This window comes from Cloeon dipterum, chromosome 4 (genome assembly GCF_949628265.1).
Source record: "Cloeon dipterum chromosome 4, ieCloDipt1.1, whole genome shotgun sequence".
Classification (NCBI taxonomy): domain Eukaryota; kingdom Metazoa; phylum Arthropoda; class Insecta; order Ephemeroptera; family Baetidae; genus Cloeon; species Cloeon dipterum.
The window spans coordinates 34,890,771-34,914,554 of record NC_088789.1 but is presented as its reverse complement, the minus strand read 5'-3'; the positions used below and the strand labels follow the sequence as shown (position 1 = coordinate 34,914,554).

Below are 23,784 nucleotides of genomic sequence, written 5' to 3'. Positions count from 1 at the left end.
AACACAATGCAACCTGCCACACAATGCAACCTGCCACACAATGCAACCTGCCACACAATGCCACCTGTCACACAATGCCACCTGTCACACACAATGCCACCTGTCACACAATGCCACCTGCAACACAATGCAACCTGCCACACAATGCAACCTGCCACACAATGCAACCTGCATGCGTCAGATCTGGTGGGGCGGCCGGCCAGTTGACGCACATTATTTTCTCTCGCCGCTCGCCTGCTGACAAGATGCGAAACACATTTATTTCCCCCTCTCCATCTGCGTCGGCTGGCCGGCCGCCCCACGAACACCGGTGAAATATCCAAACACTTTATTTACGAGAATATTGCTCATTCCACATTAAGTAATCCATCCTTAATGGATTTCATTCCAAATTGCCATGCGGTATTTTTAAGAATATTTATTAACTTTCACTAAGTAATTTTCTCGAGGACCCATGATTATACTATCGAAATTCCTCATCGTCTTTTGTGTCAGATTATTATGGCTTAAGATTTCAGTCTTCTTGGCGAGCTGCGATGCCCTTTCCGCTGCTCTTCGATGTGCCGCGGCTGCCCTTGTCTCTAATCCCGGCTGTGCGCTATCACCCTTGGGTCACAAGTCGGCGGTGAATATCTCTGCACAGGTACCAAGCCGCTTGGAGGTCTCCCTCTGCCTCTGGGCCAAGCCCTCATCGAATATACTGTGGCGCTGCGATCGCTCTTACTGAGGTGAAGAAAAAAGAGAGTAGCCAAGACGCCATGTCGATTTTGTAGTTCAATTTCTCACCACTCTATATTTCAGTCAGGAATGAAGCGGCGCTGCAGCTCGGCCGGAAACGCGTGTCCTGTTCACAAGTAAACACGTCTGTTTCGTTTACAAACAAGTCAGTGCAGGATCGGGTCGCGTTAACTCTTGGTAATATTTTGATTTTAACTTGAAAATAGAGCTATTTGAGCCTTTAAATTCAAAGAAATAAGCAAATTAATTATTGTTATTCATAGGAACACCGGAAACTCAGTCCAGGATGGACAACCCACCTGATATTGTGGAACTTTCGAGAGAGAGACTGAAGAGCTTGTTCAGAGATAATAGTCTGAAACAGAACGCCATCGAAACTATCATCGGAAGTTTCAACTCTTGCACTTCCTTAAACGAACGAAATGGAATAGCAGCAAGAGTCTGTAAGTTATTTTATTATGGTTTAATGTAAATTCAATTCTGAAAATTAAATTTCAGCTCCAGCACTGCGTGACGAGTTGCTGCAAGAGGTTTTCAAACGGATCAAATACCCTGAGCAATTCGAAAAGTTGGCGAGGGTCATTCCGTTCCTTCTGAGCTCGATGACAAAGAATTTGGACCTGAACATACTTGATTCGCAAAAGTCTTACGACTACGTCCGTCTACCCTATATTGATGAGGTATTTTCGAACAAATAACCATTAGAATTTCTTATGTTAATTTTTATTCTTGAAGGTTCTCTACATGGCTTCTCACCTCGCACCCAATATCGAGCGCCTCTATTACACAACCGGAATAATTCTGAACGATCGTGACATCGCTGCTAAATACGCTCTTTTGAGTATACTTGTTTATAACTTCCGGCATCTACAGATACTAGAAGTGATAGACTTTACAGCTGACCTCCACGACCTCGTGTTTCTGTGTGGACATTTGCCGAGCTTGAGAGTACTGAAACTTTCTTCAATTCAATACGTATTTTCTCCTTCTACTGGAGAAGAAATCTCCAAGCTCCTCTGCAATTTGAGACTACTTGTCGTTGAAGATATGGAAATGTCACGTCAGGCAATTGGGATCATTGGGCAGTATGTGCCCAACCTTGACATTGTCACCGACCTGAAACACACAAGGCTCACCTTTGACGATTTCTTGCACCCAGTTGGGGATCCCAACCTGAGCCAACGGAAAATTGTCACTTTCGACCGTTCCTGGTTTGAACATCCCGATGCCGAAATACACGAAAGACATCCAAACGTTACTCATCTCCAGGTTACTATTTTTACTCTCATAGTTAACATGATGATTAATTTTTTCCCAGGTTCAGGGTGACGACGCGATAGGGTTCATTCTGGCCAACCTCTCTCTGCCTAATTTTACAAAAGTCTCGTCAATCTTGGTTAAGTCTAGGAACGAAGAGATCGCAGCATTTTTGATGCAATTAACTGAAAAATTCTTACAACTTTATGGTGAAAATCTACGTTCACTTTCCCTTGAGCTTGGAAACGCGAGCTATGTAGAGTACGATATTGAGCAACTGTTGAATTTTTGTCCCAATATTGAGAGCCTCTCATTGAACGGTCTAAACGGCGACCCTAGTCCTTTGGAATTGGACAACGCCCCGCATCTAAAAGAAATATCTTGGGAGATGTATGGGTAAGATTCATCAGTAATGATTTGAGACATTTCGTTGAGTTTGGTTTTCATTTAATATTTAGATTCTTGCCCAATGTTTTTCTACTGCCTCAAGTGCAGAAATTGGAGCTTACAGAAATGTACCCAGGCGTATTGGAAGAAGATTGTGTCAAGTTCGTATCAACGTTGATAGCAGACAAGGACATTTTGCAAGAATTAGAAATTTTACGAATAGATTTCGAATTGGGTGATTTGTCAGTCCTTGCTTTTAGAAATATCGCTCAACTGATGAAAAATGCATCTGCATTTCTGCCAAAATTGATAGATTTGAGGATGTCTTGCGATCGCTGTGAATATGTGGCTCTTGCAAGGCGCATGAAAGAGAGCGAACGTTTTAAAGCCAATTTCTTCTCTAACCAGGAGTTTGATAACGATATCCCAGGCGTTTTTGTCGACGAGCAGCTTATTGATACTCTTGCTTTGTATCAAAATCACTATTGAGAATTTAAATATAATTTCTTATTGGTTGAAAACTGTAACGTAGGAAATAAAGCATGTTTTTTAATTATTTTAATGATGAGACTTTTCATCTGCTATATTAGTTAAAATAACTTTAGCAGCTGTTTGAAATTCTTATCAATCAATCGCAGGGTTTTTGGTGGAGTAGAATTTAGATTATAATTGAAAATAGGACAGGAACGAAATTCGGAAATTGTTCGGCTCAGTGTCGGCGAAACAGCGAAATTTTGTGCCGGAAATGAAAAAGAAAGGTATCGGCTGCTTGGCGGTCCTCTCACGGCAAACCAGCACATCCATCTCTGCTTCTCCGCTGTCCACTTTGTCCTCTGAATCGTCCTGCAACTCAATTTTGTCCTTAAACAAGTTCTAAACTTTGTACCCTTTCTCTCTATAATATTATGAAAAAGGACATGGAGAATTTAATAACAAATCTCGAAAGTGCATATCGCGTCGAAAAAAGTGTTAAAAAAATGTTTTTAAAAAAGTGGACCTTTTCGAAGTTTGTCGCGTTGAATCGGGACCTTGGGTATGAGAAACATAGCCACCGCAGCTGCGAGCGCAGCGCCACGCAGCGCATACTAGTGTTCTTGCTACGTGATTTACTAATGGCGGCCAACGCAACATGTGCGCTTACGAAAGATTTTCAAAGTTCGGCAGTTAATCCATCAAAATTATTGCACGGATGTGACTTTTGGTGCCCTGACGAGTTGCCCTGAAGACTGACGAAGGTCCCCCATCTGGATTTTTGAGGAGGAAAACGCCACCGTTAGCAATAAGGAGAGTTTACTGGACGGAAATTTTGCAGTCATTTCCATTGATTTGTTGTTTTGTGCAGTTTTGCTCAGCCTTGCCGCCCTGATGAGCTGGCCTGACAGGTTCCCTGCCGGTTTTATTTGCAGAAAAGGACAGAAAGATGTGGCAGGCGAGATAACTACTGGTTGGTAATTTTGTAGGCACTTCCATGTTGACTTGTTTTTGTGCAGATTTTTGCTCAACCTGGCCACACCCAGAGTTGCCAGCCCTAGTGAGCTGGCCTGAGGACTGATGAAGGTCACAATATAGATTTTTGAGGAAAACGCCACGCAGTTACTATTGAGGTAAGTGTATTGGACGGACAATTTTTGGTGAATAAATAAATAAAACAAGTAATAAACAAGTAAAGTGCAATAATTTTGATGGATTAACTGCCGAACTTTGAAAATCTTTCGTAAGCGCACATGTTGCGTTGGCCGCCATTAGTAAATCACGTAGCAAGAACACTAGTATGCGCTGCGTGGCGCTGCGCTCGCAGCTGCGGTGGCTATGTTTCTCATACCCAAGGTCCCGATTCAACGCGCCAAACTTCGAAAAGGTCCACTTTTTTAAAAACATTTTTTTAACACTTTTTTCGACGCGATATGCACTTTAGAGATTTGTTATTTATTTCTCCATGTCCTTTTTCATAATATTATAAAGAGAAAGGGTACAAAGTTTAGAACTTGTTTAATTTCACCCTTTTGTCTAATGCTTTCACTGATTAGTCACGTTCAAGATGTCAGTGGAATTGGAAAAATGACAGGAGAAGAAGCAACATGGAAAGAACTTGACTTTGTTAGACTCAAAACTCGGTTTCAATTAATATATTTAAATGAATTTTATCTTTTAACAAGTTTTGTTCATAATTTCCTCAAGTTTCTCCAAAAAGACTGATTTTTACAAGCACGATTGTTAGCTCCTTTGTGTACACCCACCTGCTGCTCCTTCTGCAATGCGTGCAAAATGGCGCTTGTCCCCGAACTTCACGCTTTTAGCCATTTTCACGCTGTCCACGGCTCTTTTATGCCCTTCTACCCTGATAAAGGTGAGGAAATTCACCTTACAATAGAAAATAAGACTCAAACAGCCCCTGGATTCTGATTAAATAAGGGTGAGACATAAAAAATTGGTCAAATAAAAGACTCGATTCAAATAGCAATAATTATTGCCTTATTTAATTTTTAGCAGAAATATAAATTAAATTTACAGAAGCAAAACAAACCAGGGCAAAACACACAGCCGCAAGTTCCGAACTGGAGCTTTTGCTCTGTATATATTTGTTTTGCAAAGTTGAGAGCGAGAGAGAGTCTGGTTTGCGCAGGTGTGGATAACAGTAACTGCTGGAAGTACGCGCATCAATTATTAAGGAGATGCAAAAAGTTTTGCGTGCGTGTTGGTCGAAAGTCGAAAGCACTTTGCCGCGAGTAATAATCGAGTTGGTTCTCTTGCGGCTGCGACGACACTGCCGGGCGCGCGTGGCACCAGGCAGCCGAGCAGCCAATTTGGTTTTAAATGAAAAAGGAGCGGCGGAAATTTAATGAGAGGCCATGCCGCCGCGCGAATCAAAGGCCAAAAAAGTCGTCGGCCGACTTGTTTGACTCGTGCGCGGCGCTCTATTGAATTAGAGATCAAAAGGTGAGATCTGCTTTGCTCTCCTCGGCCTCAAACATTGATTAGACTTCTTCTCCGCGCCGAAAAAGCTTTTTATTCCTTCTCCGAAAAGCAGCAAGCGACGCGGTCGTGATACCAAATTGTATTGCGATTGCCCGCCTTTTCACAGCGAAATTCTGATCAGATGAATTTTCTTTTCCAATAAAAAAGCAGGAATAATATAGGTCGGTAATTTATTCGATTTTTTTTTCAAATTTATTCTGCATTCGGATTTTATTTTAATTTAAATGGCTCTTGAAAACCCCGACGAAATCAATTAGTTAGATGGCACATCAGGCTAATTCAAATTTTCAAATGTAACAAAATGCGCGGGAATGAAATTATTAGGTCGGCACGCCCCTTTTTGACGCTTCTGTGGAATGTCTCCTGATTGGCCTCCATTATTTCGACGCCATGTTGACTTCTGACACGCGGGAACCAACACAGATCGCAACCCGGACCCCGGTGGGAATTTCGACTGCGCAGAAGGTTTTAATTTTGGTCACGCATGCGCAGTGATGAGTTTCAGCCTCCCTGAGAGATTAAGAAATGATTTGAACATACTGCGCATGCTTAAGATGCGCAAAAGTTTACTGAGCAGCTTCAAAATGGGTGAATATTTAAACAACTATAAGTTTCGACGCCATATTTACTTCTTACTGGCGGGAAAACCAACACAGATCGCAATCTGGACCCTTGTGGGAATTGCGACTGCGCAGAAGGTTTTAATTTGGTTCACGCATGCGCAGTGATGAGTTTCCGGCTTCCTGTGAGATTTAGAAGCGATGTAAACATACTGCGCATGCTTAAGATGCGCACAAAATTACTGCGCAGCTTCCAAATGGGAGAATATTCAAAAAACTATAAATTTCGACGCCATATTGACTTCTGACCGGCGGGAACTAACACAGATCACAACTCAGACCCAGTGTTTTTTCTTTTTATTTAAAAAATATTCATATTGAACGGTTTAAACTCTAAAAATTCATACTTTACAAATAAAAAAGTAATATTCCCGCGTGTTTTGGCACTAACCGCGCCTAATTTTCAAGATTACTCAAGATACCACGCCCATTTCTGTGCTCGGACTATCAAATAAACAAGAATCGTTATTTTCTAATCATTTAAAAATCGATGATTATTTGAAAACTGAATATTTTCTTAAAAATCTTTAAATTTTATGGAAATATTTTGGTTAAAAAAGGAAACAATTCCGAATATCCCTCGGATTTTGGCACCTGCCACGCCCCTTTTCAAGAATTTTCAGCCACGACCACTCTTTAAATTCCCGCGAGCTAAATTAAAAAAGCCCAGATTTATTTTTTATATTTTTATACGTGAACAAACTGACCGCTCGTTGTAGTAAAGTGTCGGCTTTTTTAAAAATTCGTTTGGGAATTCCTCCTCCGCAATAACAAAGAAAAAACACACCACTGGAGAGTGGTGAATCGGATTGTGATAAAATCAGAGTTTTCAAATCTAGTCTAGCGAACGCGAGTTGATTTTATCGAGAGAGAGAAAGAGCTGCTAGAATAATGCGCATTGTGTTCGAGTGCGACAATGAAAATAAAGGCGCGCCGAGAACGAGTCGATTCGAATGGAAATGAGCACTAGGAAATCGCGCCGATTTGCATAATGATAACCGATGTTCATTCTCTCACACTCTCCCCACTCGCAAGAGCTATAAAAAAATCCATTTGGGAATTTTTCCCTGCTAGCTGCTGGCAACTCGCCACTTTGCAAACAACGCGCGTGAACTTTGGACCCTAATTTGGATTTAATTACCCAACCCTCCCTTGGTGTGTGGCGCCGAAAATTGCTTCCGCAGATAATCGAGAGAATGAAGAGACGAAACACGATTAAGCAAAGTCTCAAAGCATCTGTTTATTTTTTGCTAACAAAGAAAAAGCAGTTAAGCTGGAGCAGGCTGGCGGCGGGATTGGCGGCTCAGCCTCAAGCCGACGCCCACCAGCAGCGAAAGGAGCAGCGTCGCCAGCACCCAGAAGGCAAACCAGAAGCGTCTTTTCCACAGGCCAGAGTTGCACCAGCGGTACGGAAATGGAACGCCTTAAATTTTTAATTTAATACGGATGAAAATTTAATTTCAACACATTTGGACCCCCTGTCAACTCCGGAGCGCCACAAAAGTGGAAATATTTAAACCAGAATTAAAATTCTGGCATGAAAATATTATTTTCTTGCATTTCCTTCACGTTAAAACAGTCAACTCCAGAAGTTGAAGGGGGGCCTAAAGTGTGGGTTTGAAGAATTTCCAGTTTAAAGGTCATACGAACCATGTCCAATCCATTTGTAGAAGAGACGGTCGTCGCACAGCGCGGGGTAGGCTTTTGCGAAGTTTTTGCGTTTGCACGGGTCCAGGTAGGCGGCCTCGATCTCCTTCGTCGAGCACAGGCCCTCGTAGTAACCTGAGGGTACCTCGCACGCGGGCAGACCCTCCTCGTACACGCTCTCACCTTCCACGTTTCCCCTGAAATTATTAAAAAATTAAATTAAAATTTAAAAAAATGGAAAATTTGATCAAAATGGCATTTTCAACCCCTTATAAATCACCCCCAGAGGAATTTACAGGGTTGAAATTTCTCAGGGTGGTAGAAAAGTGCTTGAATACTGTATTTTGAGAATTTTAGAAATTTAATTTAAAAATTAGGTGAGCTATAATGGTTTAAATTACGTAAAAAACGATTTTTTTCTTGAAAATCTGACCAAACTAGCATTTTTAACCCCTTGTAAATCATCCCCTGATCATTATAGAGGGTTGAAATTTTCTAGACTGGTAGAAATGTGCCCAAATAATAAATTCTAACCATTTTAAGACTCTTACTTAAAAATTAAAAGAGTTAAAAGATTTTCAATTTACGTAAAAAACGATTTTTCCACAAAAATCCTACCAAATTACCATTTTCAACACCTTATAAATCAGACCCTGATTTTCTTAAAGGGTTTAAACTTTCAGGAATTATAAATAAGCATCTTGACAATGTATTTTAAGAGTTTTGGGGTTCTTGTTTGTAAATTTTGTGATTTATTCAAAGTTAAAAATTGTAAAAAACGTGATTTTATTTTTTTGTCCTTTTAAAAAAGCTGCTGATTAACGTAAAATATTTTCAATTTTAAAAATTTCAGAGCTCTGCATTAAAAAAATTCACCAACCTGGGTCCGAAGTTGCAGAAGAGCGACTTGATCTGGCTGACGTGTCCCTGGACATTGTCCCCGTAGATGGTGTGTCCGCAGCCGATGAAGGCAGACTCGGCCCAGATGAGCTGCGTCAATTTGATGTTGGCCTCGAGCGGCACGAACTCGGACACGTGCCTGGCCGGGTACGTCATGTCGAACGCGTTCCAAAACACCATCAGCAGAAAGTCGAGGAGGAAGGGGTCGCGGTTCATGCCCTCCGTGATCGGCGTCTTCCACTCGTGCCCCATTATCTGACCCACCTCGAAACGCTCTGAAATTCGAGAAGATGACGTCAGGTTGTGAAATAATTAAATATTTCTCGACCTGTCCTGGAAAAATCCTCCTTCATGATGCACTGCTCCGACCAGCGCTGCGCAATTTCGGCCAGCTCCTCGTCCCATACCTGAGGAATTATAAAAAAATTAATTCTGTTGAAAATAACGGAAAACGCAGGTCTGTGATTGGCAGACGAGTCGACACTAGCGCCACAAGCGGCCGAAATGAACCTATGAGAAAGCTCGAAGCGAAAGAATTCGAATTTTCGCACCAATTGTCGCATATTCCCGGCAGGACTGAATCCAGGGACGCTTCCCGTGGCGACCAGCGAGCGGAACCTGTTGATGGCGTGCAGCAGGGCGAGGGCGTGGTCCTCCTTCAGGCCGGACGCTGCGATTCAAAAGTCAATCAAGATGCGAATGACAGGGATGCTTTTGAAATCTCACTGATCAGGTTCTTTCCGGTGCAGCTGCCGGCGCTCAGGCACATTGCGTGGCCCGAGAAGCGCTCGTACTTGGGGTCGGCGCATTTCGCCCCCAGCGCCACAGCCACCCCCGCCCCTAGAAGGAAAATCTGTAGAGCTAGCCGCACTCCACGCATTTCTGAATGTGTAAAATCGCTAACAATGAGAATTTAAATGCCGAGGTGACAACAATTGAAGTTTGAAAAATTCAATTAATAATCAAATAAAATGACAACAATGGGAATATTTTATGGAATTAAATTTGAATTCGTTAATCATGTGGTCTGAACCCATAAATTAATTTTGCAAGCCTGAAAAAATCTATTTTTAGATTTTTACTGCTTGATTTTGGTTTGTAAAATTCGTAAATGAACGGAGGCGCCATCTGTTTTCGGTTTTGAGCTTTGATATTCACTTATTTTTAGAATTTCTGAAAATTAAGTGTTAAAAACGATAATTTTGAAAAAAATTTCTAGGAAAAAATCGTATTTTTCTACAATTTTTAAATTTAAATAAATCAATACATTTCCAAACAAGAATGCTACAACTCTCAAAATACATTTTCAAGACAGTTATTTAGAAGTTCTGAAAATTTGAACCCTTTCAGAAAATCAGGGGCTGATTTATAAGGCGTTAAAAATAGTAATTTGGTAAGATTTTTGAGCAAAAATCGTTTTTTATGTAAATTCAAAATCTCGTACCTCATTTAATATTTAAATGAGAGTTCTACAATTCTCAAAAATTATTATTTGGACACATTTGTACCAACCTGCGAAATTACAATCCTCTACAATGATCAGGGGATGGTTTAGAAGGGGTTAAAAATGCTAGTTTGGCATTTTTTTTTTTAGAAAAATCATTTTTTACGTAAATTTAAACCCCTAAAGCTCACTAAATTTTATAACGAGAGTTCTAAAATTCTCAGAATATGGTATTTGGGCACATTTGTACCACCTTGGAAAATATCAACCCTTGGAAATGCTGTGGGGGTGATTTATAAGGGGTTGAAAATGCCAATTCGATCAAATTTTCCATTTTTTTCGTCAAATTTTAAAATAATAAATATTCCTCTTTTTAGCGATTTTATCCTTCTCAAACGAATTTTCCAGGAAAAACCCACAACAAACGGCTTGCAGCTAAAATTTCCAAAGGCTTTATTTAAATTTTGCGCTCGAGTAAATCGGCCGCAGCATCGGGTTAAAATTGTCTTTTGCCCCGGATTTGGCCCAAAACACAATTACTGCGCCGGCAAAGCTTATTCGTTGGCCTGTCAACCCAAACCTGAAGCCGAGCGAGCGAGAAAGATGTCAAAGGCAAAAGCAGCTCTTGTTTGTCGTCGGGCTTCGATTTCGGCGTGGTGTGCGCTTTGCGCTTTGATGTATACGGAATGGAAGCCACACGTCAATCGACGAATAATCACTCTAGCCGCTCGACAAAGGCCAATTATTGCGAGCCGCCATGTACACGCGGAGGAAATGCATCGAAATGACCTATTGAAAGTGGGGCATAAACGGAAAGCGGAAAGAGCCGCTCGATAATGGCAAATATGCACTCGCGCGCTGCGCTGGTCTGGTCCGCTGCCAGATATAAAGAGCGGAGGCTGCGAAATCACTTCCCTTCATTAGCCTGGAAAATACAAATAATCCTCCGTGAGTGAGTGAGTGTGTGTGTTGCCTCTGGTGCAATCAATTTTCCTCGTTGTTAAATGGCAGTATTAATTCCTGCCCACTTTGCAATCTGTTCCCGATGATGAGTTTTAAATAGAAATGGGAATGTAGGTTGTTTCAATTGCAATTAGCACGAGTTGGAAATGAAAAACCCTTCAGAGAGAGGAGAGAGGTTTAACGTAAAATTAACATCACATTTGATTTTTTCGCGAGTGGATTACGGGAAAATTGAGCGTAATTTAATTTTTCAAGAAAAAACCACCCCCTGGGATTTGAGCGTTGAATTCAAAATGCCCTCAAAAACTCATAATTATTCAAAATGAATTTAATTATGACCGAGAAAAGCGTGAAAATAGTGAAATTTCAATTTTATATTCTTAATTGGGGTGAAACAACACGCTTTTTAAAATTCAAACTCGAATTTCTCAAAAATTTGGGAAAATATTGGCACCATTTTTCTATATTTTTATTTCTTATTAACTAAGGCACATTTTGGCTATCTCAAAAATTAAAATTTGCATTTCCTTCAATATGCAGATATTTTTTAAAATCTAAGGTCAAATTTTAGTGACCTTAAACTTTGACCTAGGAAGTTTTTCCCCGTGCCAAAGTTGTTGGCCGTTTAATGTAGATCATTTTGGACGCCTTATTTATCAATTTATTTTTACTCTAATTAAAGTTATAATTTAATTAAAAAAAGAATATACATTGCGACCTATGTTGAAGCTGCGCAGTAATCTTGTGCGCATCTTAAGCATGCGCAGTATGTTCAAATCGCTTCTTAATATTACAGGAAGGCTAAAACTCATCACTGCGCATGCGTGACCCGAATTAAAACCTTCTGCGCAGTCGTAATTCCCACCGGGGGCCAGGTTGCGATCTGTGTTGGTTTTCCCGCCGTTCAGAATTTAAAATGGCGTTGAAATTTAAGGAGACAGTCCAGCGGCAAATCAGGAGCGTCGAAAAAGAGGCGTGTCGACCTAATAATTTCATTCCCGCATATTTTGTTACATTTCCATTAGCCTGATGTGCCATCCAGCGGTCGGTTCGTCAATTACCGGGCTAATCTAAAGAAATAACAACAAAAGTATTCATTCTCCGCACTCTACCAGACGCCATACCTGCGCGTCGAGTGAAAATCGATATTTAAAAAAAGTTTCAAAGTCGGAATTTTATAATTTTTTTCGGTCAAAAAGAAATTCCATCAAAATCCGAGGTTTTAATTTTATTAAAAAAGAAGATAAAAAAATTAAACTCAAATTTCAAGGGGATTTTGAGGGTCCTCTCTCATTTTTAATTATCTCTTTCATCTTTTTTTTAATTAAAAACCAAGTATTTTCCTCATCCATAAATAAGTATTCCGAGAAAGTCTGTTCGAAACGCAAGTGAAGCATTATTTTTCCATTCTTGCCAGTTCACCGAAATCCTCTCCGCCTTTTAATTGTGACAGCAGCTCGCTTTTATATTTTTGTTCGTATTATATTCTCTCTTTGGTGCGCTGAGCCGAGCCAATCGGGTCAAACCTGTCTCTTTCTCTCTGCTCTGCTCTGCTCCGCGAGTCAGTCAGTCAGTCAGTGAAAAAGATGAAAAAAAGGGGGAAAGCAGAGAGTCGCTATATCTCTTTCGCCTTTGAAACGGCGCGCACTTTGCAGAATGGGCACACACACACACAGCGGCCTGATGGAAAATGGAAAATCACTCGAGTGGCGCATTTTCATATTCCAATTTGCTCATTTCTCTTCTCTTCTCTTTTTGTGAGAGCACGATAATCCGGAGGAAGACAAGACAGGCATCCACAATTAGTCCCGAATCTTTATTTAAATGCAAATATTCATTGGTGATTAAATAAAAGGAAAAACCCTTTATTGCCTCTTATTTCCATCGGTGCGGCAGAGCGGACAATAAAAAAATATCGACGTTCGTTCGTTCGGTCAATTATCGGAGCGTGTTCGTCGGCGCGGAAAGAAATTCTGGAGTAATTCGGTAATTGGGTCGGCTCCAATTTGCCCAACGGCCACCAAAGAGGCGCTAGGGTTGCCACTTTCCACCCTCCACGAGTTAAATCAATAAAAATTAGTTACTACTTTTATTTAAACTAATAAATAATAAATATCTCGAGAATATCTGCGTGGCAACCGTTCATATAAAGTTTGTTGTTTGCCCGGGTTCAATAACATTTTCTTCTTTTCAATCGAGGCGTCACACAGCAAAGCGAGTCAAATAAATTTTGCGAGCGGCAAAGTTTTTGCAGCTGGAGGCGAATGCAGCTATTGTCGACGCCTGATTGCACCGCCGGACGGAAACCCGACAATAAACTGCTTTCTCAAAGCGGCGGCAAAAAGCACAATTCACAATTTCTATATATATCGACTTCAGAAGCAACCCTGCAACGCTCAACTCGGATAAATAGCTTTTCATATCGCAGCTGGGCGTCTATTGAGCGGAAAAATGTATTGCGATATTTTCTTGAGCATTGGAAAATTTATGAAAACATAAAACAAGTGGCTTTGCGTCCCTTGGAGCCGACCAAACCTTAGGTCGCGTGACCTGAGGAAGGTTTAAGACAGGAAAAGATGAAATAGCACACCAGAGTATAGCAAAATGTGCTCAAAAGTACTGAAAAAGCATAAAAAAACCGGCTTGGGGGCGGATCTCAGGTCGGGGTACCCTGAAAAAGGTCAGTAAGGTACGCTTAATCAAAGCCCCGTCCAAGATCTGTCCTATGAGGGTTCGTGGTCAAAAATCGGATAAACGACCGAATTTTAATAAAAATAAAACCATTTTATTAAAAATTTCAACTTTTTCGAAAAAATTCCTAGAAAAAAATTCTTTAAAATTCGAAAAATGGTCCGATTTTCAAAAACTGAACACAGATGGATGCTCCTTACCAAGGGGCATCGATTGATGCTTTAATCATTGCCATCCGGCCCAAAGGGCCCCGTTTGGGCCCCGAAAACAAAAGTTTGAAATGTCACAAATCTGTACTTTGGACTTCAAAAATTAAAAAGCTGTATTAAATGTTATGTGTAAAATGTAAAATAAAATACAGAAATATATATTGGGGAATCAAAATATCTTTAAAAAATGAGGGGAAGGTTGTCAGGTAAAAAATAATTTGAGTTAAAATTTGTAATGATATTGATTTTATTTCCTAAAAATCCTAAAAAACCACTACATTCAGTATTTCCCGCTGTTGAGTTGATATTCAGCCACTGATGTCGAGAGTGGAGGGGAATTGGGCGCGGAGGGGGGCGACCTGCCGCCGCTCCACCTGCAGAGAGCGTCTGCGCACGCGCACCTCGCTCTCCAAATGGCCCCGCACGCGCAACAGCTCGGCCAGTCGCGCCTCCGCAGCCACCTCCGCCGCCTCCAGCTGCTGTGCTGCCCCCTCTGAACCTGCCACCTCCGCAAGCAACCTGAAATAGGGGAAGATGGAGCGACCTGATCATTTAAAAAGTTGTTTTAGATTATTTATGCTCGGAGATAAGGTCTTTTGGTGCAAATAATGGCCACTAGAGACGCTGCTAGAGAGCTAGGGTTAGACTCCAACTTTGGAGAGGGGGCCAAGTGTGGTTTTGGATTTTTTTTTATTTAGTTTTAAAGAGAAAACCAGCAATTTCCAGTCTGAAACGCACTTCCTGACAGGCAAACGGCAAATTTAGTTGACGCGAACGTGTTACCGGCCCATTTCCGACGAAACGGCGAATCGAGTTCCTGCATGGAAGCGCCTTATCCTCGAAATCTGTGTCCCTGCTCCTGCTCCTCCGAGTTCTGAATGGATTTTACAATTATATCGCTCTCTGTGACACTGTTTGTTTTTGCCTCGTATATACGTGAGTGTTTGTTCGAGATCGATTTTGCCGCCGCTCTCTGGCCGCACGGCAGCTCCCGCGATTAATGAATGTGCGCCCCGACAAACAAAGCAAAACACAAATGACTTTGCCAATAACATGTGTCGCGTCTGTGCTCTCTGCAAAATACAAATTCAGCCTGTCAGGGTCACCACATTTCATCCTAAAATGTGACAGAAATAAATTCCGAAGCGAAGCCATGCTTAATAAAATTTCAAAGCTCTGCTCTCTCTTTCTCGGAGTGTTCTAATTTAATGAGCAGGGATTCGAGAGACGACTTTGGATTTTCGGATTTTAATTGAGTTGGACCGAAAAGTTGGGAGCGAGTCGTGCGCCGTGCCGCCGCGGGGGAGCACAAAGTTTCTCGCGCCCTTTTTTAATTAGCGCGACAAATGCAAATAGATTACACGAATCTCTCTCTCTGCTGCTCTGCTTCTCGCAGGAGCGCGATTTTATTTCCTTACGCGCGCTCGCCCCTTTTGATATTCATTTTTAACCGATTTTCCGGCGAAAAGCGGAGAAAGAGAGAGAGCAGGCGCCAAATAAAAGAGCGTCGGCTCTCATTAAAAGTCGCTAATTGGAGTCGCACGCTTTCCACACGCGCCGACAAATGCAACAACTTTGCTTCCGATTATCCCGTCTAATCCTTTTTTCATTATAACGCGCCGGAACCAATTTAATTATCCTTTCGCCGGCATGCCCTTTGAAAGAAATCGACCTTTTTTGCCTTAATTAAATGAACAGCAGGAATTAAAGATGAAAAAGAGAATGAGGCATATAAGGGTCTTCTTTTTATTTCCCATTCATCTTTAGGTAGAGATGAAATTTAAATAAATTTTAAGGGGAGGGAACCGAGAGGGCAATGACAGGGATGAGAGGGGAGATAACTAAAGATTTAATTCATTCCTGATTTTGTGTGCTTTTACTGTAAAATTTATAAGTGTAAGAAACGCAGTAATTTCATATTAGAAAAACAAAAGAGGAGAGGTAAACTCAGGTAATTGTTTAAAAACGTCTTAGAAAAAGTGCAATATACGAGGATTTAAATCTCAATTTAAAAAGTTTAGTTTAAAACAGTTTTTTAAAAGACCTGTCCCAAGAGAAAAAGGAGGGAATTTAGGGTAATGGCGAGGAAGATAGGGGAGGCAACTGAAGGTGTAATTCCTATTTTCATTTAAACAAATTGTATCGTGTAATTTTAACAGAGCAATAATTGTAATCGTTGTGTAACTCTGTGACTTGTAGAAATTAAAATTTGAAAGTCACTGTAGGGGAAGTTGTCTCTGGGAATTTTTTAATCAGGGTCAAAGCGATGGTTCAAAATGCATAGCGATTTAAAAAAAGTGAAAAAAGTAAACGGCTTTCCTTCCAGTTCATCTTCATTCAAAATTGACACAGATTTTTAAAAATACTTTATCCAGGGAAGGGGAGGGACCTCAAGGTAAATGTTTGAGTAGGAGAAAGGAGATGACTGGAGGTTTATTAATCAATCCAATTGTCTTTCAGGCAGTGTTAAAGCAATTTAGGAAAGTAAAAATTGAACACTCTCAGGGATAGGAGGGGAAGGGACTCAAGGGACGTGAGGAAATTTTTGAACAAGGGTGTTGGAAGTGCCAAAAAATATGCCACATATCGACATTACAATTAGATATTTCGAAACAGAGTGGAGGGGTGTAGAAGCAGGTTGAAACAGTGTGGAGGGGAGGGATTAAATACCCTGATTGCGGCAGATCAGTGCAGTTCTCCGCGGGCTGGGGCCTGGCCTTGCGGGTTTGCAGGCGCTGCTGGGCAACCCTGAGCGGCAGTCCGTTGTTGAAGCCGGCCCTCCGAAGGTCGGTTTGCAGACGCTCCATCTCCACCACGCCCCGCACAACCTGATCGACAAACAAATAAATTTTTATTCAAAATAAATTGTAAAATCTGACCTGGTCGATTTGGTTTTCAAGGGCGACGCGGCTGTGCTCGACCTGAGCGACGCGACGTTCGAGCGCGTCGTCGACGGCGTCGGCCTGCGTGCGGAGCCGCCGCGCCGCTGAAGTCAGCGCCTCGTCGATGCGGCTTCGCAATTCGATCGAGGCCGCCACCTGGCTCTCCGCCTCGCCAATCGTGTCCTCGCTCGCCGCCGACCACGACTCCACCTCGACCTGCCTGCAAAAATTAAATAAAATCGGGAATGTGGAACAACGAACAAAACGGAAACGAGATCGCCGAGCGTCAACGGGCAATTGGGTCGGAAATCAATGCGCAGCGGTGGCTTCGATTCGGAACAATAAAAGTAATTTGCATTGGAGAGAGCGACGCGCGAGCAGCCGCTTCTCGCATTACAAAAGCTTAATGAGGCTCCAAAATAGCCGCCGGCGGACTTTCATCGATTCGATAATCGGCTTTTCGTCAATCAACTGTAAATAATGATTACTGTCGAGAGAATGATTCATTACCGAGACAAAAAGAGGGAAATTCGCGTCTGTTGGAAGAGGAAATCACGCGCCCTCGATTTCTAAATATAGTGCGATTTATTATTTTATTTTGTCGGGGCTTCAACGACGTTTTGTTTGGCAGAAAAATAGAGAAAATAATTCAATTCCACAGTAAATTCCTATTTTAAAGTGTGTTTAATCTAATAAATTTAACCAAACAACGTTTAATCAACGTCGACAGTCAAATTTTGATGAAATAAACCCTGCATAAATTGTCTCAAGTAGTTCGATATACGTTTATTTATTTCGTGGTTTTTTTTTATACACTTGACCGTCAAGATTGTTGATGATCAACGTTGCTTCAAGGTTAACGGAAACAAAAATATCAATTTTCGGGTTCTCTTTATTTGGAATTTATTTTTATTCAAAGAGAGTGACAATCTTCAGGTTTTTAAAATTGAGAATTAAAATATTCTCAGGATTTTAGCACTTTCATATTAAATACGAGAGCAAATTTGTGTTAGTGTGGTTTTGTCGGCGTGGAGCGGCCGCAGCTCGTGCGGGGACCAAGTGCAATCTGCGCGCAGCTTGTCAAACTTTTGCTCACACGAGTTGCTACGACGTGGAGAGCAGCTTGGGGTGGCAAGCGGTGGAGCAGCAAATTCGACTTAATTGTTTGTCTTCTGGCCGGGCTAGCTGCTGCTGCTGCTGCTGCTGCGTGGTCTCTCGTGTCTTTGTGCCCGGTGAAAAGGGAATGCTAATGAGCTGCTAAACCTTTCGCCAGGATTAAAAGCACTCGCAAAGATCGATGCGCATTAAAACAGGCGACGCGCACGATCAATTAGCTAATTGCTCCCTTACTTACTTAGCGCTTAGCGGAGAGATGCTTGAGAAGAAAATTAAAAGGTGTTTTCTGAATTAATTCTAAACAATTTATTCGGAACGCACAAGATTTAAATTATTAATATTTTTGAATTAAAAATTTGGATTTATGTGGAAACTGCATGAATTAAAAATGTACCCTTTGCCCCAGGTGACAATCCACCACGGCATTGGTAGAAATAACATTGAATCCACCGGGATTCCGAAAATTCCACCAGGAATCCACCTAGATGCACCGGGATTTAATAAATCGACCTGGATTACACCTAGATCCACCAGGATTGGCAACTGGCGCAGTTTTAATTAAAAATAATTCCCCTAAATCACGATCAAACGAATGAATTTCTGCTTTTCAATTGAAAAACGGACATAAAGTGAATGTGGCAGAGAGTGATTGGTTTATTCACGAAAGACTCATTCCCGTGGAATATTCAAACGTACACAGTCAGTCATGTTGATTTTGTCGTGCGGGACAGACAAAAACGGAAAGCAGTCCCTTTGACGCGCCCGCGTAATTGCAATTTTCCGGCTCGTTACTCCATTCAAAGCTTTCTTTGACGCGCGCGACGCAACCGCGATTGCGATAAACGCGCAAAATACGCATCTGGCGTCTGCGGCGTGGGAGAGGAAATAGCTCGGTGCGCCTTGGCCGCCGGACAATCCGATAAATTTGCCGCAACACGTGACACAAACCGGGGGAAAAAATAATGTAATATGTTCTCTGCCCACCACAGCAGAGGATCGTTTTTCCTCCTCGCGTCCAAGCCATTTTTCTTCTTTGCCGATATTTGTTGGCAGTAAATTCTTCCTTTATTCCCCGCGGCATAGTGCCAACAATTAAATTCCAATGGAGAAACTTCACTCACTGAAAGGGTGGATGGGTGGCCGCCGGGCAGAGGCGGCCGATTTTGAGGCCGATGCACTGCGTCTCGAGGGTGGCCGCCCTCTCCTTGGCCGCCCAGTCGCGCTCCACCTGCTCCCTGGCCTTCCGCAGGCCGGCCAGCCGCGTGGCCGCCTCGGAGGCCGCGTCTGAAATACGCCTCCGTGCCTCCTCGATCGCCTCCGTCTCCTAATTAAATGAAAAATATCGTAAACAAGTTGTTTTGCGAGACTGCCGGTCAATTTTATTGCTTTTGAAAAGCTTCCTTTTCGATCACGCGTATATTTCGCGATCAAAAGCAGGCGGCGAAGCCGGCAAGTGCGAGCAGTATATAACTTTTTCTTTTAATAAAAAACGCCCGTCTACTTCATTTTTTGCTTGTTTCCCGCGTGTAAAGGAAGCCTTTCTCGGAAATGATCGGCCCTGAAGAGCTCTCTCGAAACAAAAGCGCTTTTCCAACGACGCAGTTAAGTGGCAATAAAATACATATTTTGGTTGGTTGCGCCGAAAATAATCCCCTTTGTCCCGCCGGATAAAATTGATCATAAAGAGAGGAATTTATTTTGGTCCGCGGCGCGTAATATTGTTTTAGGCTCGTTTCAAATTTAGAGCCAAGAATAAATCACACCAAGAGGGCATAAAAAATACACGGTGGAAATTCGGAAAAAAATAAAAAACCTTAAAAATTTTTACCCTGACATCAGGGTAATTAATTTGGATGGAATCTTATGTCTCCATGTATTTTATAAAATTGGGAATGAGAAAAATTTGCTCTTGCCAACCCTGATATCAGGGTAATGACCCTTTTTACCTGATTCAGGGTAATTCGATCTTTTACAAGGTATAAAACAAATTTATTATCACTTAAAGTCAACCCAAAAACGTTTCATCCAAAACCAATTCCACCTAAACAAGCATTACCCTGAGATCAGGTCACAAAGCTCAGTTCAGGTCGTACCTGAATATCAAAAGAATCAAAATTGCTGAAATAGCACATTATATTTTTGTATATCTCATTAGAACCAAAATAAATAATGTCGATCACTTCTGCCGTTTGTTTTAATTACCCTGAAACCAGGGTATGGAACCCTGAGTCAATATTAAAGACCTATTTCCTCTTAAATATGTCTTTAACGACCACAAATTTCCTTTTTTTCTCAAATAATTCCTCCAAAAGGTCACATCACCTTTTTCAGGTCATTGTCTATGTTTAACCTGATTTAGCTGGTGGTGGAGGTCATCAGCGACGAGGTCACGTTCGAGTCTGTTGCGTCGGCGCTCTAGGCACTCGGCGTTGACGAGCGTGGGCCGCGTCAGGGCGGCGAGCGACCTGAGCGCGCGCTGCCGCTGCCCTTCCAGCTGCTCCTCCTCCTCGCGGCACACCCAGCTCACCTTGGCCAGGTCACTCTGCACGCTGCGCACCAGCTGCGCGCGCTCCTTCAGCGAACGCGTGCTCTGCTTCTGACGGTTGTCGCTCGCGCATGCGCACTCACGCATACACTGCCGTGACTCCTTGTCCACCCTGAATGAGGAAAATAGGGTTAACCTTTGTCAGGTCGTTTCAGGGTAAGGTAAGAATAATTTTCTGATTTTTAACAGGGTAAAATATTATGTTGTCTTGATATGGTTATCTCTTAAAATGATACCTTTTTCAGGGTAAGGGGTAAGGGTACCTTTTTTCAGGGTCAATGTACCTTTTTGTATATTTTCAGCTTTTTTCTATATTTTTTGATATTTTAAAGGTTGCGAATGATATTTTCAGGGTAACTTTAAAGGATTTTTCAGGGTCTATGGCATGTGATTCATATTTTAAAGATTATTATTTAAATGCATGGTAAAAAATAGGATTTTGCGGATATTTCCAGGGCCTTTTTAAATCTAAAAATTAGTTTAAATTAATTTATTGTTCTAGAATTCCCAAATTTTATATCGAGAACATGTTTCTGTCGTGTTAATTCAGATTTCCTTGTGTTATTTTGGTCTCTGAGCGTGAGTGGATATTGTGGAAGGTGTATTTCACACGCAGTGTCAGACCGCAAATCTTGGCAAACGGATTAGGGCCTGTCCGCCTCCGCTGCCGGCCGGCCGGGAGATGGAATATTATCTCGCTCACTTTGCGCCGGGAGAGACCGCGGGGGAGGGACGAAAACACATTGCAAACTGCTTTCGCGTCCGCCGCTTCCCAAGTTTTAAGCCCCTCTAATAATAGCCAACATCAGAGATGATGCTTCCAATTGATCGATCGAAAAGCTTCTCGAGAGCCAAACATTCTCGTTCTAAATTCGAGAGGCACACAGAACCGATTTCAGCAGCTCATCTTTCCCGTCATAAACGCCAGACTCGCGAATAAAAAGACGAACAATCGACGCGTTTCGTTGCGGAGAGGCCAATTTTCAAGTCGGAAACTGAATCCAGTTTATAGACAAATTTAAAAAAAAATAATAATAAAACTAAAAATAGAGCAGATTTTGGGGGCGGCGGCGGAGGCGGGTGGGGGCGGCAAATGGGCTGAAGAGACGTAGAATTTTACGGATAGTCTGATAAACTTTAGTTTTTTACTGTACGTACCATAGCAGCTGAGGTATTAATTTTTAAAGTCCAAAAATCGCGGTTTGTGACATTTCTAACTTTTGTTTTTGGGGCCCAGGCGGGACCCTATGGGCCGGACGGTGATAATTCAAGTACCAGTCGATGCCCCTTCTTAAGGAGAGTGCGCCCATATGCGGTTTTTTATAATATGACCATTTTTCGAATTTTTACGAATTTTTTTCAGACATTTTTTCAGAAAAGTCGAAATTTTCATAAAAATGGTATTATTTATTTTTATTAAAATTCAACCGTTTGTCCGATCAACGAACACGACCCCTCATCGGACAGGTCTTGGATAGGAATTTGACCTGCGGTACTCAAACGACCTTTTTCAGGGTACCGCGACCTGAGATCCGCTCCGAGAATGTTTTTTTTTAATCCTTTTTCACCAATTTCAGAGGCGATTATACATCCTGTGTTTTTTAAATAATAATTTAAAACAATAATTTTAATTTATCTTGTTAATACGAGGACAAAATTTTATTGAGGAAAGTAATCCGTTTTTTTGGCGTTGCGTGAAGGGATTATTAGCGTCGAGCTTCATCTTTAACGGCGGCGGGATGAGGCTGCGTTATTAGCGTGAGTTTAGGGCGCATAAAGACGGCCGTTTAACCCTTTTAGCCGTGCGTGCGTGGCGTCTGGCCGCCACGCTAATTTGAAACGAGCCTCCGCACGCCCGCAATAATTTGCATCGTCCCATTTTTGTTTTGCAGCTAGCTATTAAATGCTCTTCCTCTGCCCTAAATCTGCGTTACGCGCAAATTGAAAGCGAGAAACATAACACATTTCCACGCGCGCCAAAAGGCCAATAACTCTTTCTCGCCGCGCGTTTCATGAACATAACTCTTCTTCCTCTTTTTTTAGAGATAGCGCGCCGGCCGGCCGGCAATAACGCCGCAACCGTAAATTTCGTGCCGCAACTCTCGCGCACGTCTCATCAATTCTGGTTTTTTCTTTCAAACGCGAAAAATAGAAGATATTTAATTTAAATTATAAATTCGATTTAACTCACACGAGAGCGGAATTTTGAGCGTTGGTGGTTGCAGCGGCGAGGGTGGCGTTGGCGTGGTGCCAGTCGGAAGGGGTGTACAGCGCCGATGAATATTTCCGGCAGCAAACGTCCAGGTTGCGCAGGTGGCCGCCCACCTGAGCGTGCAAGTCCTCGTTGGTCGACACTTTCGGCCTCAGGTCCACGCCTTCAAGAAAACAAAAATTTAATGATAATAAAAAATAATATAATAAAATCGTTCTCGATCGAAATAAAATTAAATCCAATGTTGATTTTTTTTAATTGAGCTGAAAAAATCGAACAAAATCTGCGTTTAATCGGAGATTTTGCGAATAATTTTAATTTTAGGGATGCAAAAAAGCAGGGAAAATCAAAAACACTATTTTTTATTTTATTCCTAATTAAATTAGGCAAATTTTCGCTATCTAAAAATTTAAAATATTTTCATCCTTTTTTTAATAAAAAAATCGCAAACTCTGAGCCTGAGCGTCTATTTTTTAGGGTCCAGAAAATTCCCTCTAGTTTTTTGCTAACAAAGCGCCTTCCTCATTCTGGATCCAATAAAAAAAATAAAAAAGCAATTACCGTGGTCGGCGGCGAGGTAGGTGCAGGCGTCCTCCATGTTTCTCTTTCTCTCTCTCTCGTTTACTAAAATTCTTCTTCAAACAAGCGTGTCGAGTGCCTGGCAACCATCCATTAAATCGATACACCACTTGCATTCATGCACTTAAACTTTAATGCAGCCCTCGCTGGCGGGAGGGAGGGAGGCAGATGGGGAGGGTCGAGGACTCGTCGCAAGAAGCAGAATGTGTAATTTCGTCTCGAGATATTCGAGAGCAGCTCCGAATAACTGCCAAGCTGTCACAAATTATGAGGGCCACGTCGCAAGGAGGAATGCGTCTCTAAGGATGCGGCAGAGTCTTAAAGGACCTGGTAAAGTGCCCGTCGATCTTAAAGGACACAGATACATTTTTAAAATTTCAGTCGAATATTAAAAAAATGACTTCCGTTAGAGACTTTGAGAGATATGTTAAAATTACAGTATAATTTTCAAACTGACAAAATGATTTTTAAAATAATTCAAGATGGCGGATTTGTTTCTTTTTACGTTTAAAGACTGTCTTTGACGAAGTTTCTGAGCCCACCAATCGATTCCTGAGGGTTGAATTAGGTAAAGTGGCAATTTTTTCAGTTAAAAAAGTCCAGCGCGACGTGTGAACT

At 41.8% G+C, this 23,784-nt stretch overlaps 2 protein-coding genes across 2 annotated transcripts; both read right to left on the bottom strand.

The window, feature by feature from the left end:
• Positions 1–7,223: 7,223 nt before the first annotated feature.
• Positions 7,224–9,405, bottom strand: LOC135943888 (venom allergen 3-like). The gene is made up of 6 exons (XM_065490555.1): positions 9,252–9,405; positions 9,077–9,195; positions 8,854–8,932; positions 8,506–8,800; positions 7,629–7,822; positions 7,224–7,401 (listed from the first exon to the last, which is right to left on the bottom strand). Exons 1-6 carry the CDS (start codon positions 9,403–9,405, stop codon positions 7,247–7,249), a joined length of 996 nt encoding a protein of 331 aa, XP_065346627.1. The 3' UTR covers positions 7,224–7,246.
• Positions 9,406–14,116: 4,711 nt separating this feature from the next.
• On the bottom strand, positions 14,117–23,201 carry LOC135942683 (myosin heavy chain, fast skeletal muscle-like). Its single transcript, XM_065488943.1, has 7 exons — positions 23,149–23,201; positions 22,567–22,750; positions 20,181–20,487; positions 18,952–19,154; positions 16,712–16,934; positions 16,503–16,660; positions 14,117–14,351 (listed from the first exon to the last, which is right to left on the bottom strand). Exons 1-7 carry the CDS (start codon positions 23,183–23,185, stop codon positions 14,141–14,143), a joined length of 1,323 nt encoding a protein of 440 aa, XP_065345015.1. The 5' UTR covers positions 23,186–23,201; the 3' UTR covers positions 14,117–14,140.
• Positions 23,202–23,784: the final 583 nt, after the last annotated feature.